This window comes from Drosophila tropicalis, unplaced genomic scaffold (assembly GCF_018151085.1).
Source record: "Drosophila tropicalis isolate 14030-0801.00 unplaced genomic scaffold, ASM1815108v1 contig_39, whole genome shotgun sequence".
Taxonomy (NCBI): domain Eukaryota; kingdom Metazoa; phylum Arthropoda; class Insecta; order Diptera; family Drosophilidae; genus Drosophila; species Drosophila tropicalis.
Genome location: NW_027172851.1, coordinates 289,329 through 308,648, shown reverse-complemented (window position 1 = coordinate 308,648; position 19,320 = coordinate 289,329). Strand labels below are relative to the sequence as shown.

Here is a 19,320-nt window from a genome sequence, read left to right as displayed (position 1 = left end):
GCTTAGCATACAAGTTTTATAGCTTGCCGGCAATTTTAATATATTATAATATATATCTCTCATCTCATGGATTAAGCAGTGGGTGGTACTCATTCATTATAATGTACGAAATTATAGATGCACTTTTATTTTTCTTTTCTTTTTTAATGTTTTTGTCACTTAGTAATTAATAAAGTTCATTTGTGGTTTACGTTTCATACTACATACTTCTTATTGTTGGTTTTTTTAATAAATAATAAACATGATCATATTTTTGTTAATTTACAATTTGCTCCCCCGCCTTCTCTTTCTCTCTCTTTCGCATTGTGTGTGGTTGTGTTGAAGGAGTAGAAATTGGAGGAGGTGGAGGAGGAGTTGGTTATGTTAATGCATATTGTGTGGTTTATATGCCCATCATCTTAGTCTACATAGAATTTGATCGTCTACATCTTTAAGTTAATGCTTAGATGAGTTGATTTAACGTTTATCTTAATGCTCATCTTTGTGTGTGCTTTTTTTTATATTTCTTTTGGAATGAGTAAAATTGAATTTTGGAGCATATAAAATTGAATTTTACTCGAATTTTGTCAAACCAATTTCCCGGTATTAGCACATTAGTTTCGTTTCGTTTCGTTTTTTGTTCAGATTGTTGTGTCACGGCGAATTTCGTTAGTTTTCTCATTCGCTTCATTTGCACAGCGAAGTAAACGGAATTTCCACTATGCAAAACTGATGGAAAATCAAAAAATATTGTACAGGAAATGACTTTAAACAATCGCTGTGCAGGTGACAGAACTTATAGCTAGAGTAATTAACAGAGAACTCAGACGGACAGAATGAAAAGCCAAAAAGGGAAATCGATTTTAAAGCTTGCAATGCCTTAAACCATCAAGAACACTTTTTGGCTTTTAAAATAGTTAAGGTTAAGGTGATTAATTTGATGCAATTTTTGCATTAATTTAAATTTGGATTTTACAATTCTCTCTGTACTCTTCGACTTTTCGCTTCTCTTCGAAATGCAATATTCCTTCATTTTATGTTTATTTGTTAATTATAGTTTTACTTTTTTTTTTAATTTTTGTAATATTTTTTTTTTGTTTTCCTTTTCTTGATAATGAGTTAATGCATAATTTGTTGTTTTTCTTCTTGTATTAGTTAATTTTTTCTTTTCTTCTTTTAATTAAATTTAAATATATAGTGTGGGTTTGTTTGTTATTGGTGTGTGTGTGTGTGTATTATATATATATGTATATATATAATATATGTATGTATATTTATTTAACTTGAACTCGTAATCGCTGCTGCCGCCGCTGGTGCTGCTGAATCTTAGACAAACACCTTGGCCAAACCATCGGCTCCAGCACTAGCTATATACGGCTTGGTGGCATGGAAGGCCACATCGAATATGCTCTCGTCGAACTTCTTGCGATGCGCCGTTATTTCCTGCACGCAGGTCTTATTGTGCAAATTCCACAGCCGTATGGAGCAGTCGTGTGAGCCAGACAGGAAGTACAGGCCATGTGCATCGACAGCCAACGAGGTGACGGGCTCCAAGTGCGCCACCATCGAATGGACCAGAGTGCCCGATGTGTTGTCCCAGAAGCGTATGTGCCGATCCTCGTGCGCCGTGATCGTAATGGGCAGTGTGGGATGCGAGACGACCTTGTTGATGAATTTCCCCGTATTGCCTGTCATCTCTTGCGCCGCCCCCAGCTTTATCACCTGCTTGCCCGTTTCTGTGTCGTAGATGATGCAGTGCGCACTGTTGTAGGCCACCACAATGTGATCCACCTCGTTGCGCACAAAGTCAACGGATGAGGGCCCGCCCTCTGCCTCGGCAGCCGTGTAGGTGCGCAATAGTGGCTCCTTATTGTATGGGGACCACAGTTTCACTGTGCCATCGGCCGAACACGAGACAATGTTATTCTGCATGGTGGTCAAGCCCCATACCGCATCCGTGTGACCCTCCAGTGTGGCGGAATGAACACTCGGATCGTAGCAGTCATATGGATCAATGTTTGGTGATGGCAGTTGCCAGCACTCGATGTTGCCGTCCAGGCCGCCGGAATAGCATGTCTCACCGTTGGTGGACATACCCAAACATAGCACGGGACCAGTGTGGGCACGGAACGTATACAGTGGCTCCACATCGAGACTAGCGGACTTTTTGGCTTGCACGGTCTTTTGTAGATTCCACAGCTTGAGCGTGTGATCCTCGGAAGCGGTAATAAGTACCGGCTCCTCCGGATGGAAAATCAGCGACCGCACACCATCGAAATGGGAGCGTAGTGTATACTTGGCATTCCAAGTTTTGCGGTAACCAGCACCGCCAGCACTGCCACCAGTTCCGTCCTTGGAATTTGCATCATATGAACCATCCGAATCATTGTTAACAGTCAGCTGTGCCAATTCACCCAATCCTAATGAGCCGTCCACTTCTGTGAAGAGAATTGAAATGAAAATGGATTAACATCAGTCCAATAGTTGCCAAAAAATTGATAGAATGTATTATACATAGAAAAGCAAAAAGCGTTTGTTTTATTCTTTCAGGGATGCAGACGCAAATACACCATCGATATTCAAATTTGTCCATTGATTTTTACAATTGTTTCTGGATAAGTGTGATAAGCTTTAACTGCATCCCTGGATATGTTTTAAAAGCACCTTCGGTCATAAGATTCATATCGTTCAAGAGCTGCTCTCCCACCTCGGCCTCAAGATCTACTACATGTTGAAAGCGTTGAAATATATATGTATATATATATTCGTATAGAAAAAAGATTTGCCAAAAAAGAATGGAATGAAGTTTAAAGCATAATATATAGAGCATAAGATAAGGCGACTAAAGCTATATACATAGTTCAGGATTGGGAGCACATTCAAATGCGATACAAATGAATACTGAAAGTTTTTGAAATAAACATATCTCTAAATATTTAAATGTAAAATCGAAAACAATATTAATGAAATGATATTTTCTATATATGGGCCCATGCGATAGTTAGGTGGAAGAGGATTCTATTGGTTACAAATCATTTCAGGTGTAAGGATTACCTTCTGTTAGCATTTCATTGCCAGATTTCGGCCGCTTTTGATCCAGTTTGACGTCTGTGTCTTCATTGTCGGTTGCCACCATTTCCAGATCATCGGATATTTCATCATCATCGGACATCTCTGTGGTGCCAAGGAACTCAAAGTTCGCCATAACCGCCGCCTCCGTGTCCAGAATAATGGCATCGTTCGATTGTTGCACTTTTTTAGCGGGAGTATGACGGCCTAATGTGAGCACATTATTCAAATCTTCAACAGGGGGAGGGGTTCGTAGGGGTTGGGGTGCTTACCTTCAGATTCTGATGCCCTTTTATTGCTCTCGTTCCCATTGATATTCGGACTGAGATTCTCTCCACCGCCAGTGCCCAGACCAACACCACCGCCGCCATCGTGTTCGGCGTTATTGTTCAGGCCAAGAATGGAACGCACCCGATTTGATCGCACATCGATAATGTTGTCTGTGTAACCGATTTCCGCCAAATATTGCCGTAACATTTGCCTACCCTGACGCCACGTGGTATTTGACACCGAGCTGTAGGGCACTTCCGAATCGGTAGCCACATCGCCGGCTAAGCCGACATCATCACTCGATGGCTTGAACTCGTTTAATTGCGGCGGATCGGTTCCATACTTTAGTCGATAAAATTTCGATCGTTCCTGACGCAGGGCATATTCCAGCATCTTAATCCGCCGCGTCAGATCCGATTTGAGACTCTCCAGGCACTTGCGCTCGCCCAACAGCATGGCAATGCGAGCCTGAAAATCATGAATATTAATTCAAAATCACTTTAAATCATTTGCTTAACTAAACTTTAGATGAATGAATCTTTATTTTTTATCCAGGCATCATCGAACACTCCTCCATGAAGTTCCCTGATAACAATCTATCTGAAAATTCGATCGCAGCTTAAAGATAAAATGTCCCCATTCCGAATCTGAAGATAAGATTCATTGGATTTTTCTTTTTCTATGCAGAGTGTATGAGGGAGTTCTGATTGAAATGGAACTTTTCCAAAGTAGGCAAGTTACAAGTTGTAGGAATCAAGTGAAGACCTAGACAAAATAAACCACTTTATAACTGTGTTAGAGAGATATCTAATCATTCCGCCCCTGGGAGGATCCTGTGGAGAAAATGGGGCAAATTGACGACAAATTATTGTTGTCAATATCTTGATTATAAATGATAAATAGAAAATTTGATTCAACAAATGTTGCGCGGAAACTTTCCACAGGCTTCCGCTTTCAGTTAGCCCCGTTCAATATTTTTTCTGCTCTTCTTGCTTCGTTTTGTTGTTGCAATCCAATTGCGTTTAGACAGCGGCGTCGCATAATTGGACGCTTCGCTGCGTCGATGCAACGAAAAACAATTAAATTCAATTAATAGTAAATACGAAAAAATTACAGACAACTGGCACAATTAAAATTATGTAGAGAAGACAGGCAGACCGACAGCCAGAGAAATAGAAAGATAGGGAAAGAGAGAGACAGCCAATGCGTAAAGAGAGCACTACTACTACCTCACATCCTTCTTGGCATCCTCCTCCTATTTTAGTGTTACACTCACACACACACACAAGCACACGCAGCACACTTTGTGTGTTCATTCAACAGCAAGAAGCGTAACAACAATGTGCAGTTATGACTGCGCAATTGGCAGCGAAAAAAACACGATGCGGGAGGGGAAAACGTGAAAAGGTGCTGGCTGCACCTGACATACATCCGCAAAAACATACATAGTTACCAATAGAGAAAGAAAGAGAGAGAGAGGGAGAACGGGAGAGAGATTGCACGATAAGGAGAGAGCGAATGTTGTGCGTACAAAAACAAAAAGTGCAACTTTTGCTGCTTCCTTTTCATCCACCCACGACCAGACACGCGTACCCACACAGATAGAACCGACTTGCGAATACCCTTTACAAAAATAAAAAGACAGATCTACAATTATAAGGAAAGACAAATACTTTCCCAAATATGTTGTTCTCGGCTTAGCGATTGTCCTTTCACATACTAATCTATATGTTGGTGCTACTCCACATCCCTTTACAGGGTATTCATAATGTTGCTGTTATGGAAAACATGTTCTGCATTCGAATTAACACTGAATGGCATTTCGCTTGGCTAATTAAAAGCAAGTCGTTAATTACAAATGCTAAACTCATGAAGATCATCTCAATTTAAGAATGGGTGAGACGAGAAGTACAACTATTTCTTTCTGCACAAATTGGCCCACAACATGCAACAACAACATGTGAAATTACGAATTACAAATGGCATGACAAATGCGCATTTATGAAAATGATGGCAAAATGAAAATTAATATTTGAATAATTAATATAATCGCAAATAAAAAAAAATAAGAAAACGAATCAAAAATCACAAGGGAAGGGGGGAGACTAAGAAACAGTGAGAAAAGACCATTTGCATTACATAATACGCCGCTTGAAGATATTAGTTAGCTAATCAATGAGATAATTAGTCGACTTGGAAATACCCAGCAGAAAATAAACTTCAATTAAACACATTTAAGAAAACTTCTTGCAGCTCTCAAAATATTTTTATAATAAATATTTCACTGTTACGTAGGTTTGAACCTTTGATGTTAGGGTATAGGAAAACATATATGTACATATGTAGATACATATCTGATGTGTGTGTCAAATTTTTTCTAATCTAAATCTAAATATGAATGATTGAAAATCAATTTATTTCAAATTTGCCCTCCATTTGACAGTGAAACGAACGAGTTTCATCGATAAGAACTGTATGTAATGTATGTTTGTGTAGATCTTATAAAATTTAATACGCAAATTTGCTAAATGTTGATCGAGACATTTAAGCTAGTTAATGAAGTAAGTCAATCTGCATAAACTGCAGAAAAATATCTTTCGATAAGTAGATGAAATTCCAATTCATGCGAAAGACTTAAAAAGAATCTTGATAAAATCTAACGATAATGGAATTTAAGGAGTGAAATAGTTCTGAACTTAAATTGCAATATGCATATCAATCAAGTGAAACTTGAACACAAGGACGTTAGCCAACAATTCTGGGCCACACAAACAAATGAAGCCAGAAATAGATGCAAAAATCACAAAAAGAGAGAAAGAAAGAGGGGGAAAAGGCAACTAAAATGGCGTCCACAAATGGATTGCTGATGGTGACGGTGGGCCGAAGTCACTGCCCACTCAAACTTTTGTGTAAACACAAGGCGAACGAACAGGTTCAGCAGTTTTTGCTTCTTTATTTTTTTTAGCGACAACTTGTTTGGCAATGAGAGCTGCAAACTAAAGAAGCACAGCAAACAGATTTGAATGTCATTTAGAAGTGCGCGGCGCGGAGGAAGCGACACCTCCAGGGTACATGTTATCGATAACTAGTTGACAGGTGAAAGCCCAAACACTCCTGGCATAGAAGTTAAAACAGGATTGAAAAGCAACAGATGAAATCTGCATGACAAATGGAATATCTATCTATCTAAATGTCAAATCTTTAACAAAAATTTACATGTTTTCAGAGATTTTCGAAACCTTCTAATGCCTTGATTTGCCTCGACGTTGGAAGGACCTTCTTTGACTAAATCGAGCTATATAGAATAGTGATATAGTGTTCGTCGGCTAACTGATGCACTGATGATTTCAAGAAATACTGATTGAAGACCACTAACATCTTAAAGTCCGTCACTGTCCACCTTAGTTCGCCTCCTTTGGTAACAGCTCCTGCATGGACGATGTTCTATGATGCCTCGCCGAGGGAAATTCATTGAAATGGAAAGTGATTGCACTTATGGGTAATTGGGTATGGTCAAAGAACTCACCTGCAACTCAGCCCTATCTACATCCCATTGTGAGCGCTCCAGTTCGAAGCGCGACCATTCGTGTTGAATAAAATGCAAGATTCCGGGTATTGTGTATTGGGGCGTAGTGGCCTGCTGATTATTTGGACCGCCGCCGACACCGGGCATACCATTACCATCGTCGCTGCCATTGTTGCCGCCGCCCACAAGGCCGCCAACATTGGCATTCTGTCCGCCAGCGTTTAGACCGCTGATGCTCAGACCGCCGCTGCCGACGCCGCCACCGCCTAATAAACTGTTGGATAGGACACCGCCAATTCCAGAATTGGCACCGCCAACCGGCTTATTATTGATGCCAGCAGTGGCTCCCGAATTGGTTCCCATTTGTTGTAGTTGTGTCGTCGTCTCCGTCGCCGTATAGCTTCTCTTCTCTGTTTGCCAGCTGTCCCGCGATGTTGTAGGAGTAGCTTCCCTCAAATTGTTGTTGATGTAGGATGATGATTTGTTTTTAATTTTTTTTATTTTTTTATTAATATTATAGATGACGAATCGAGTTCTCCGAGTTTTTCTTCTGTTGATTTCAATTTTATCTATTTTGGTCCTGGATTTTTGGTTAAAAGAAAAGCAAAACGAACGGAACGTGAGACAAATGAGGTCATTGAATTTTCCATACGGCGAAAAGGGAGTGGGGGTTGCGGGTAGTCGTGGTTCAAAAGGATACTATACTACTCTACTACAGATTTGAAGGCTCCAAACTCATGTTGGTTCTGCTCACTGTCTCACTCTCTCTCTCTGTCGCAAACGCCCCCGCCCCGCTCTCTCAATCTGTAGCACAGCCTTTTGCTCTTAATCTCGTTCACTCTCTCTCTCTCTCTCTCTCATACACATACGCAGGTCACGTACCAGTGTTGCTCATCAGGCAATAGGTAAAATGGCTAAAACTACTTAAAAACATACAACGAATGCACGGGAATGGCAAATTCTCATTATTTTTACACTTCTGGAAATATTTCACAAAAATTTTGATACATTTATTTGAAACTACTTTTCTAAATTCAAAAAAGATTTAAGAAAATTGTCTTAAATTTAGCTATAAATTCACCTAAATTGCTAGTTGACCATATTGTGGCTAATGTGTCAACACTGGCACACTCTCTATTTTCTCTCTCCCTTTTTCGTCTCTCTCTCTATTCCAATCACTTATTATTTGAATGGCGTTGAGAATGATTAAACTAAGCAAGTTTTAAATATTATTGAAAGAATTTATCCCGGTGAAAATGACGCCCTAATGCAATTTTTGATATTCCTCTTTTGAAGCCTTTGTCTCTGCCTCGTTCCCCAGAATGTATACTATTCCTTTCGGCATGCATTGGCAATACACTGGCACTTTATCTAACCGTTAATTTTGATCGTTTTACTTCACAATTTTGTTTACTATTTACAGCATTTTCCAAGGAAACGTCGTTGCTACCTTTTTAAGTTTCCCCGTTCCACGTTTCCCTGTTTTCCTTTCTACTGTCGATTTTATGAACAACGCGAATTAAGTCGGCGATGTAAAGACGTTGCAAATGAATATAACAAAACCGACGCTTTCATACGTATTTGTTTATAATTGCGAACCCAACTGCTATTCCTAATATAATTAATTCGTTTTTGTTCCCTTCTTGTGCTGCTGCTGCACCACACACATACGCACACAAACACACACACAAAAAAAGTCGATTTCGGAATGTTTGGCTCTCGCTCGCACTCGCGACACCTGCTCGCCCGTCTGGCCACTCTCTGGTATTGCTATCTCACTTTCTGGTGAGTCTATATACAAAGAAAAACACACACATACACTCATACGCAGCCAAAGCCGAACTATTTTCACTTTGTCGATTAATGCTATGCATCTAGTTTTTTTCGTCTTTTCACACTTGTGGGTGTGGGACCCGTTCGGATTTGCTTACTTTGCACTTAAATGCACCGTACAGCTAAGTTTTAAAATTTTTTCACTTGATTTTCATTGGTATTTTTCACGCGTAATTCCTGTTTTCCGCTGATTCTGGCAACACTACTCGCCACAAAACTATGGCAACACTAAACTGCCAACAGGGCTGCCGGATGGACATTCAACTAAATCGATACTTCTTAAGTCACTAAATATTAATATTTTAAACAAATCATAAAGCCATTTAAAAAATATAACACTAAAATGCAATAAAGGGGATTTTTTTTTGTGGATTCACTGGGTCTTCAAAATTGTAAACTTCAATTTTGGGAACTAGTGATGGCCATTTTAAACGATAGTTGAAAAAACCCAAATTTTTGTTGTATCAATTTATTCGCTCTTTCAAAAACTGTACCTTTTGTTTTAAAGTGGTCCAGTCCATAGTTTTAACAAGCAAAATATAGTTGGACTGATAATTAACAATTAATTACAACCCATACTGATAATGCTAATATTGAAAATGTGCATCCTGTAAACATTTCCTGTAAGAATGTAACAAACTAACAACACAATCTAACTTTGAGTTTAAATTATGCATTGGTCAGTTATAACGAAAGTGTACTGAAGGTTGCAACTTAATTTACCGCGATCGCTGCTGCCATTCCCAAACGTTGCGTGGTTTCATTCCGGAATACTTTGATAAAAGTCTACTGGATTGTTTTACATTAATATTAGTTTACATTTTAATTACATCTTAATGGAAATACACATGAAGTTGATAATTTCTTTGTAACGACTTTAACAGATAGATTTTGTGGATAATGTATACATAAAATTGTTGTATTCTAGCGCTACAGATGTCCATTTAGCTTCGAAACGACTTGTGTTCCCGAGCAGATTCTCTTTTCTTGAAAATATTGCATTTATACATATGCCAATCGTATTGCCGTTTACAAGAATTCTTCGCACCAATCGTTTAGACAGTTGTAGCAATCGGACGCCTGCTTGGAACTTGCATGGCACACTTCCTTCATCCATTCTTTGAAAATTTCCTCATCCTTCTTTAGAACCAAGTACTGGCCAAGCACTGTGTAGGCCTGCAAAAAAAAAAAAAAAAAACAAACAATGGTCAAATTTCATTGATAATCAAACACGCGCCTTGTTTATTTCAACACATGGCGTCATCTTCTGGGTAAGCATCGTCATACATACTTTGTCAAATCCAGCTTCGGTCAAACGTCCGCCCAAAGTCTCTCCAATTCCTGCTAACTCCGTCACTGACTTCTCCCCCATGGGTTCGGCAACAAAGTTTCTGTACTTTTGTGTGGTTCCCGACATTTTATTTAATTTTTTAGAAAACAAAACGATGCGCAAATTCTTAATATGTAAAAAGCCGCGATGTTTTGTCCCTTTTTACTCGTTATTGAAACAGCAAACAATCGATTACTGACTATATTTGTCGATTGTTTCACATTATATCGTAAATAATCGATTGTTTACGATATAAAATATTTAGATAACGATAGCTTAATCGATACATCAAGTTAAGCGCAAATATTTTAATTTACTTATAAATTCAAAATTTAAATTAAATACGTACGTTTAATCTCGGAAATTAGAAATGTTTCAAAAATTTGAACTAGAGAGCTGCATAAATGATAGAAAAATCAAGGTGAAGTGAATCCTTTCGAATCCATTCCATGAGTTCAATTGAATAAATGACAAATACATAATGAAATAAATGTATAAGAACGTTAGTACTTGTCAAATCTCTAAAAATACGTTACTCTGTTTATTGAGTGGCAAGGAATTGAGTGTCAAAGCATAGCTATGTATGTACATACATATGTATGTAAGATTTTGTCTGTTCTAGTGTTGGGTTGCTCATGAGTGAGTGAACAAAAAAGAGTTGTTCACTAAACTGAGCAACTGAACATGTTCCTCTCGAATTGTTCTTTATTACTCACTTGCTCTTTTTTGCTCACTTGTTCTTTATTGCTCACTTGTTATTTTTTGCTCACTTGTTCTTTCTTGCTCACTTGTTCTTTTTTGCTCACTTGCTCCTTTTGCTCACATGCTCTTTTGCTCAGCTGTTTTTCAACACTCACTTTTGTTGGCTTTGCTCATTTTTACGTACTGTTAGCTCATTTTGCGTTCTTCCGTTTTTTATTGTCTTCGTGTTAGCGCCAATTTTTGTTTCGCTTTTAAAAATTCATTATGTCGCTAATCCGGAAACACAGTGAGATTTGGAATCATTTTGAGGACATAGGTCTCGCATAGATCTCGCACGCTCCAGGGTATAAGCTTCCCACAAGAAAAACGTTAACCACCTCTTTGATACCCAAAGTTCGTGATGAACACTTGGAACATATTTTGGACAATTTGCGAATGGCCACTGCAGTATGTCTAACAACAGACGGCTGGACACCACTCAGCAATGAGAGCTATATAGCAGTAACTGTGCACTACATAAATCAGGATACAACAGTGCTACAATCACACACCATTGCTTGCGAGGCCTTTGAAGAGTCACACACTTCAGTAAACCTTTTTGGTTTTCTCAAAAAAATTGTTGTCAAGTGGGAGTTACAAAATAAAGTAATGGCTATAGCTTCGGACAATGCCCACAACATTTTTGGTGCTATAAAATTGGGCAATTGGAAACAGGTGAGGTGTTTTGCGCACTCCCTAAACATCATTGTTCAAAAGGCTTTGGAGAAAATCAGCAGTGTGCGCACGAAAGTAAAAGCTATCGCAGAGTACTTTAACCGTAGCTCATCAGGGCTAAAAAAGTTAAAGGACATGCAAGCTATGTTTAACTTGCCACAACTAAAACTCACGCAGGATGTGCCCACAAGGTGGAACCTTCAAAATGTTTCAAAGACTGTCGATGTTGCAGGCAGTTGTGGCAGCCCTCTCCACACGGACGGACCTTATTTTGTCCCCAGAAGACTGGAGTTTGATAGAAGGTGTACTTCCAATTTTACAGCCCTTCTATCAACTAACGGAAGAGATCTGCGCGGAAAAAAAACGTGACGCTATCAAAGATAATTGTCTTAGTTGGGTTGCTGCAAAAAAAAATGGTGACAATAAATGCGTCTGTTGCAAGCCATACTTTGCAGGAGGTTGTCGAGACGCTCTTTTTGAAGTGGATGGCATCAGAGAGGTGGAAACAAATGTTTTGTACGCAGAAAACACCATTCTGGATCCAAGATTTAAAGGACGAGTATTTAAATCAACAGAAGCCTTTCAAAACGCGGTTTCTGAAATGAAGAAAAAACTGACAAAAATGCGCACCGTTGTCGCACTGAATGAAGGTGTCCCAGCTAAAGAATTGGGTTCTACTGACAAAGACGACATCTGGAACGAGTACGACAATAAGTTCCAACAAGTAAGCCACCCCACAAATACAATTGCTGCTGGTATTCGAGAAATGGATAAATATTTAGCTGAAGAGTATATATCTCGGAAGGCTGATCCATTGGAATGGTGGAATCAGCGAAAAATGCAATACCCGCATTTATATACATCTATGCTAAGTCGCCTATGCATAGTTGCAACATCTGTGCCATGCGAGCGCATATTTTCCAGTGCTGGTGAAACAGTAACCAAAAGACGGTCCCTGTTGAAGCCGACCAATGTGGAAAATCTTATGATTTTACATAATAACATGTAAATTTTATGTATGTTCCTAAATAATAGTATTTTTATTTAACGAGAAGACTAATATTCCCAATGAAGGGAATTTCTTTAACTTTAACCTTTTGTTTTTTTATTTTCTAATTTAGTTTTAAGTACAAGTTTTATAGAACATAAATACTCCCAATGAAGGGAATCAAATCTATGAAAAAGGTTTTGATTTGTTTTGTTAAATTAGTTTTAAGTACAAGAGTTATAAAAATCATAAAAAAAAGATTTAAAATGGAACATAACATATTTCATTGTCTGTTGTGTGAAGAATTCAGTAGCTTTGAGCTGTTCATGAACAGTGAGCAACTGAGCAATGTGAGTGAGTCGACTCACTTCGAAAAAAGAACAAGTGAACATGTTCACCAAATTGAGCAACGTTTACCCAACACTAGTCTGTTCAAAAGAGGGGTTTCCCATATTTGCTTTCTGCTACGTTAGGAAAATGTCTAACAAAAATTAAACAGAAGGATAAAATTTAAAAAAAAGGTGAAAAGGATTTAAGTTGAGTAGCTCGCGATGTTCAAATCATGTAAAAAAACGTGGTTTACCGAAATTTAACGTAATCATGACATTGTTTTTTTGAAAATATTCTTTGGAAAGGAGTATTTCAATTTCTCCTTTTTTTTAAAATTCAGACTATCTCAAGATATTGAAGGCGTCCAACCAAAGGCAACGCTCCACCAAAGGCATAGGTAGATATGGGCAGTTGAGGGCGTGTCATTAAAACAGTTTACATATGTATGTATGTTTTGTTTTTCAAATTGGAAATTTCTTAATCAGCCTTGTTTAAAAAGGCCATCTACATATGTTTATGTACATATATGTATGTATGTATGTACATATCTTTATATCTACTGAGATATTTCTTACAACTTAGTAGATACATATAATATATGTATATCTAAACCCCATCGAAAACTTGTGGGCGTTTTTGAAAAAACGGGTGGGTAGACGAAGCCCAACGAATAAAACGGCTCTGATAAGGGCAATACAAGAAGAATGGTCTAAAATTCCCGAAATTTATGACCTACAGAACCTAGTACATTCGATGCCCCGACGTCTTCAGGCAGTACTAGATACAAATGGAAGACACACCAAATATTAGATATAAAAAAATAATATTTTCCTAGTTTTAAGTTGACTTCAAATATGTAATTGTTTGCATTTTGCAAAGAATTAATTGACAGTGTGAGTTTCGACGAATTTTCTTTTTTTTTTTTTTTTTTGTTCCTTTTGCATGAAAATTTGAAATATTTGTGCCTTATATTTGTTAAGAATAGTTATATCTATAAGTTACTAAAAATTTTTTTTTGAAAAAAAGTCCCTACAGTTGCCTGCTTTGCTGCGTTAAACAGCGTTCAGCCCCCTTCCCATTCCACTTCAAGATTTGATCAGATTTTCTCTTTGAATGCCTCCTTCCAACTCAGTGCTAAAAGTGAAGACATCCTCCGTGTCTTAAAGGCTTTTGAAACATTTATATATCATTTGATTCTAGAGTCAAAAAAAAAATACAAGACGAAAAATTTGTTCGTCCAGAGGTGGGCGAGGCGTTCACAAGAAGGGGTTTGACTGTTATATTCACATTATCTGAAAAGCATAACAACTTAAAGACTAAAGACTTCAAAAATGTGGCTACAACTATTTTCTTGAAGATCCACGAACGGAAAAGTGTTCGTTTGAGTTAATGAATCATAGCTATGGAGACAAGTTCAAAAAATTAATTGATTAAATCGAATCTGAGCCAAGTGTCTGAATCATCAACCACTTACTCTCACTCAATCATATTGAGGTGCTCCATCTAACGTTTCAAGTGGCCCGAACAAGTGTATCAATTATTTACTCAGAAATGTTTGATCAATCAAATGTATTACTTCAAGTTTATGGGAATAATGGCAAACACTTTATTCTGTACAATTCAAATCGTTCATTATGGTATTATTATCTTTCCAACTAAATATACTTTTTTTATCGTTTTTCATCCATAAATAGCCGGTTTTTTTATAACAAATTTATTGTTTTGCCAAATATAGTTAGTATAATTACGAACAATTGTCATTATATGTATTTATATGGTGAGGACGATATTCTGTCTGTCTATTGTTCTGGCGTTTGTTAGATGACGCAGTATATACAAGCCTTCTTGCAATCCTGTAGCTCTTACGGTCTAGGAGTTCGCGTTGATCCAGACGGACGATGAGACAGACAGACCGACGGTTATGGCTATATGAACTCGTCTCGTCGTACTGATCAAGAATATATATACTGTTTATGGTCGGAGATGCTTCCTTCTATGCCTTGCACACTTCTGACCAAAATGAATATACCCTTTTTTCTAGGGTATAAAAAGAGAGTTTGAAAGAAAACTTTTTTATAATGGGTAAAAGATTCTCCTTTTTTTGGTAGTTAATCGAAACTTTGTTTGTTAAGCAAAACGAACAAAATCAGTTCGTTATTCGAGGCGTTCGTTAGCCTCGTTACTTTGAAACGATAAATATGATACTATTTATGTTGTCAATTTAAGTACCCAATCCAACCAATCTAATTGAAATGAAATAAATAAACTTAGTTTTTCACATACATTCCAAATTCAAAATCATTTAGATAAATTTCTTGTAGGCATTGTTAATATTTACAAGTACCTTGTGAATTGAAACAAATAGAAATCGAAATCAAAAACAACTAGAATTTAGAATATTTTGACAGTACTTAAAAATTATGCTAAGATAAGAGAAAAAACAAGTCGGATATCAAATTCATTACAAATTTCTGACCTACATCGACCAATTATCGATTTAGTATACTGAAATAAGATCCAAAACGGAACAGGATTTACCTTTTTGCCCAAATGTATTTAGTATCCGTCAATGTCTTACACTTAGAGGGATTAAATGGGATACAAAAATAGCAAAAAAGTTTGTATTTTGATATAAATATATATATTGTTGATCAACATCAACAGCCAATTGTCCGCCTGTCTATTTACATAGATCTAAATCACTGTAAAACCATAAAATTTCTTATGTGGAGAACTCGCATAGTCGTACATCTTCATATCATGCACTCATAGGGTGAAATGGCATATTAAAGTCGCTAAAATGTATGTAACAGGCAGAAGCAACACCTATGTACATCTAGTATATCTAGAAAACTATAAGAGCAAGAGTTACCAAATTTGGTATGTAGACTTGTGTAGTATGTACAGCTATCGAGTTGGTTTCAAATTTTTGCCACGCCCCCTTCCGCTCCCGCAAATGAAATAAAATCGATTTTCTCGAAAACCAACAAAGTGAAAATCACCAAATTTGGTATGTAGACTTGTTTAGTATTCGCGCAAATTATGATTATTTAAAATTTTTACCACGCCCCCTTCCGCCTCCATATGTGCATTATTCAAAATGACATCTCAAAATACTCACTGAACAAAATTTGACTCTAAAATTGTTTTTGAGAATAGAATTCGGTTATTGGTAAACTCAAAGTAGGTTCACTTTCTTAAACATACTCTACGATAAAAAAATGTTAATTGAAATGTCTCGAATATCTGCAGATTCCAAATCGTAAACACTAAACAAGTTCAAATTTCTCCATTCTCCTTCCCACCCCCAAAAAAAAGCCTCCATCATTATATAAATATCAGTGGCGTAGTGTTGTGGCCTCTTCACTTTTTAGGGGGAATACATTTTGCTATCTATTTGGATTTGAAACATTTTTTTGTCTGATCGTTTCAATGGAAGCAATATTACTAAGTTGAATCCGATATACAATGCAATAAATGGATGACTGAAGGATTTTACCATTTTATTATAAGAAGAGATAAATTTAGCTGATCATAAATGTATTAACTTTTTATGGTTGAAGAAACCTATTTCATGACTGCTGGTCAAAATTAATATATCATCCCTACAAGGCTGTAAAATGGGTAGAAAATAGGTACCAATTTTTCGTATTGGACCAGTTTTATGAAAACCTTCTACAAGGGTTTAAAACCTGAAAAAATATTTAAACAAGTTTTTGAAAATACTGAATTATGATTTCCGTTCTTTATGGGAAGTTATAACATTCAGTAGACACCTTTAAATTGGTATACCTAGTTAATGCCTAATTTGTCGCCAAATTTGTCTTCCGCCCCCAGAAGACTTTTTAGCTTACGACACGATACGCCGCTGGAAAATATGCAACATTATCCGGAACTTGCAACAGGGGGCTTGGAGGTTTGGACCTTTTTTTTGTTTGTTTGTTGTTACGTGGCTCATTTGTTGTTGTTTAGCAGCCGTGACTTGTTGACACAAGGTAATGAGACGGCTGCAATTTGCTTGCATAAGATGACACACAACAAAATACACATACACACGTACTTATGTATTTATGTATGTAGTTGCAGATGCTGTTGCAGTTGTCTAGTTGCCTTGGTGGCAATAGAGGTGGCTTGTGGCTAGGACACCCTCTTGGCCTTTTTATAGAAAACCTAGAACATAAACCATTCACTCTGCAGTTAGCATTAAAACATGGCTCAAGTCGGAAGTGCAGCGGGCGGCACAGATCCCTATTTGGAGAAGCCAACGGGAGTGGCTAGTAGCACGGCTTTGGCTATACGCAACTCAACGATAATCGCCCATAGGTTGTCCATCTATTTGCCCCAGTTACTCTTGCCCTCGAGGGATCCTCAAAAGGTTCTATAATTAGTTGGCCATTAAAAACTATTGTGCAATTATCTGCCTTGTCTCCTGCCTTCTGCCTGCAGCTCATTATGGAAATCAATTGTCAGGTGGCTCAATTCCGTGAGATGCTCATCTTTATTGGACAAGCGCGTGACTCACCTGAGTTACGTGAGAAAATACGAAAACTACGACGCACCTGCCTGGAGGCATGCAAGAATACGGCTCACCTGATTACCCCCCAGGCTCGTCACTGTCTCAGTAGTCCTTCGGAGAGATCGCATCTCACTTTGCTCTATCATCTGACTCAGCAATTCCAGAATGAATTGGTCAAAAGTTATCGCCTAATAGAACTGGTTCCCCTCGACATGACCGACTACTATGGTTCGTCCGACCAATTCGACATCTGATTCCATCCATAAACTTATAAGTAAACTCCTTCATTGCAGCCCCCTCTCGAACTGCTCCCTCGAATCTCGGCAATGTCCTGAGTCAAATTCTATTGTGTAAGCAAATCAATCCAGATTTCCAGCAGGAGGAATTATGCAGCATAACCAAGGATGCTCAAGAGCTAAGTGAACTCTTGGACCAAATGCAAGTCCATTTGCCTGTGTATGATCCATCCACCGTTTCAGATGACACGGACATGGATGCCAATCCGAACAGTAAGTAGGGTCTGGCCAAGTCGTTGTCCCAACTAACTTTTTCATTGTTAACAGGCAGCAGTTTTGTATCCCTGAATACTCCGGCCTGGTATACCCGACATCGGCGACGTAGCTGCAAGAGTCGAAGTCGAAGTCTTTGTTGTTGCTTTACCCCATCGCAGGTCAAAAAATATTGTTGAAATTCCGGTCACTCACCTCAATACGCTTCGTTAAAATGTTAGAGCTAAAATTTTATACCCATGTATTATTCTAAAGGCTTTACACTGAGGCCAACTCAAATCGTACCATAGAAGACATTGAGCCTAAGGTGAATTGGAAATTGGGGTTAAAGTGAAATAGGATTACCTTATGGTACAAGATCATCTTAACCTTGATCGAACCAAATGGTGATACTTTCTATTAATCTTTCAGTTCTAAGGAAACTAACTTTCGGATCCGAATTTAGTTTACACCGTTTCAAACATTTAAGATAAGATATAGCGTCCGATAAAGTTGAACTCAAAATATCCAATGTTTGAAGTATTTTAGGTCCAATAAAAACCAATGTAAATGTTGATTCACACAGATTATCATGAGTAGATATAGCAAACGAGACCTTTCCCAGTGTCACTGGCAAACAATTGCTGTTTAGTACGTTTTACATCAAAAACTTCCAACAAAGTACAAACAAATATAACAGAGATTCGACCACACACATCACGTATGTATAAGAAAGCTCCATGAATATATTCAAATCGACCTTTGGGACATTCAGTCCTATGATCAATCGAATAAATGAGGTTTAAAACTAAAATGAAATGCATAAGGACAAGAGCTGAAGAAGTACTCAAACTTATTCATTGATGTAATGATCAATTTAATCAAATGAATCACACAAATGAGTACTCACACATTGCAAATTGGAAACGTATTAGATCTAAATTTTTGTATCTGTTTTTCAAGTTGTATCAATATACAGATACTCAATGGTCACTCTAAGCGATGTCACACCAAAAATTTGAATGCAACTAAGTAAATCTTTTGAGCAAACTGAGTTTTCGAGTGAATAAGTCCTTTATTCATTCGGTGACTTTGGAGAATAACAAAACCCCTAAGGACTCATAGTAATCTAATTTGGAATCTCTAATTTCTTCACATGCTTTGATCATTCATGTTATTAAATTTCCTTTTTTGCATCTTAAGGTTCTGAAATTTCTATGAAATGAGTACTAATAATCAGATTAACTAATGTTGGAGATGCTACCTCCTAAGCGTTGTCAAAATGAATATACCTACACATAAATGATTTGATAAGTTAGCTAACAATTGAATTTTTTAGTTAAACCATTTCTATCAACAATAAGATTCATCTCTGCATTTCGTAGAAACTTAAAAAAAATCAAAATAAATAAAATTCTAGACTTGCATTTTCGATTTTTTTGCAACTCTTTTACAAAAGCATGTTTCTTCACAGGATATACCTCAAATCCTTTAAGATGTCCCAATGATAATAGAGCGGTATGTGGTGTAGTCCGTCTTTGATTTAGACGAGTTTTTATTAACATATTGTAGGCG

At 37.5% G+C, this 19,320-nt stretch overlaps 3 protein-coding genes across 7 annotated transcripts; 1 reads left to right on the top strand and 2 right to left on the bottom strand.

Moving 5' to 3' along the window:
* Positions 1-96: 96 nt before the first annotated feature.
* On the bottom strand, positions 97-8,898 carry Cka (Connector of kinase to AP-1). Of its 5 annotated transcripts, none has more exons than XM_068284294.1 (5): positions 8,776-8,898; positions 6,845-7,424; positions 3,321-3,786; positions 3,034-3,255; positions 97-2,417 (listed from the first exon to the last, which is right to left on the bottom strand). In XM_068284294.1, the coding sequence occupies exons 2-5, from the start codon at positions 7,205-7,207 to the stop codon at positions 1,306-1,308; spliced, it is 2,163 nt and encodes a 720-aa protein (XP_068140395.1). In that variant the 5' UTR covers positions 7,208-7,424; positions 8,776-8,898; the 3' UTR covers positions 97-1,305. The 5 variants fall into 5 exon arrangements, with proteins under 5 accessions (XP_068140395.1, XP_068140399.1, XP_068140398.1 ...); XM_068284298.1 differs by having other exon boundaries at positions 3,034-3,231; XM_068284297.1 differs by lacking the exon at positions 8,776-8,898 and adding an exon at positions 8,664-8,679.
* A 573-nt stretch (positions 8,899-9,471) lies between these two features.
* On the bottom strand, positions 9,472-10,196 carry baf (barrier to autointegration factor). The gene is made up of 2 exons (XM_068284333.1): positions 9,969-10,196; positions 9,472-9,853 (listed from the first exon to the last, which is right to left on the bottom strand). Exons 1-2 carry the CDS (start codon positions 10,092-10,094, stop codon positions 9,707-9,709), a joined length of 273 nt encoding a protein of 90 aa, XP_068140434.1. The 5' UTR covers positions 10,095-10,196; the 3' UTR covers positions 9,472-9,706.
* A 6,702-nt stretch (positions 10,197-16,898) lies between these two features.
* LOC137572578 (uncharacterized) lies at positions 16,899-19,172 on the top strand. The gene is made up of 4 exons (XM_068284329.1): positions 16,899-17,116; positions 17,188-17,485; positions 17,551-17,766; positions 17,821-19,172. The coding sequence occupies exons 1-4, from the start codon at positions 16,952-16,954 to the stop codon at positions 17,943-17,945; spliced, it is 804 nt and encodes a 267-aa protein (XP_068140430.1). The 5' UTR covers positions 16,899-16,951; the 3' UTR covers positions 17,946-19,172.
* Positions 19,173-19,320: the final 148 nt, after the last annotated feature.

Excerpts from the sequence above, each read along its gene's own strand:
- Cka (XM_068284294.1), bottom strand. The coding sequence starts at position 7,207 with ATGGGAACCAATTCGGGAGCCACTGCTGGCATCAATAATAAGCCGGTT. Across the intron at positions 3,256-3,320 it reads AAGGGCATCAGAATCTGAAG|GCCGTCATACTCCCGCTAAA; the intron begins GTAAGCACCCCA and ends TGCTCACATTAG. Across the intron at positions 2,418-3,033 it reads CAATGAAATGCTAACAGAAG|AAGTGGACGGCTCATTAGGA; the intron begins GTAATCCTTACA and ends TTCTCTTCACAG.
- LOC137572578 (XM_068284329.1), top strand. The coding sequence starts at position 16,952 with ATGGCTCAAGTCGGAAGTGCAGCGGGCGGCACAGATCCCTATTTGGAG. Across the intron at positions 17,117-17,187 it reads CCTCGAGGGATCCTCAAAAG|CTCATTATGGAAATCAATTG; the intron begins GTTCTATAATTA and ends TTCTGCCTGCAG. Across the intron at positions 17,767-17,820 it reads CATGGATGCCAATCCGAACA|GCAGCAGTTTTGTATCCCTG; the intron begins GTAAGTAGGGTC and ends CATTGTTAACAG.
- baf (XM_068284333.1), bottom strand. The coding sequence starts at position 10,094 with ATGTCGGGAACCACACAAAAGTACAGAAACTTTGTTGCCGAACCCATG. Across the intron at positions 9,854-9,968 it reads CCGAAGCTGGATTTGACAAA|GCCTACACAGTGCTTGGCCA; the intron begins GTATGTATGACG and ends TTTTTTTTGCAG.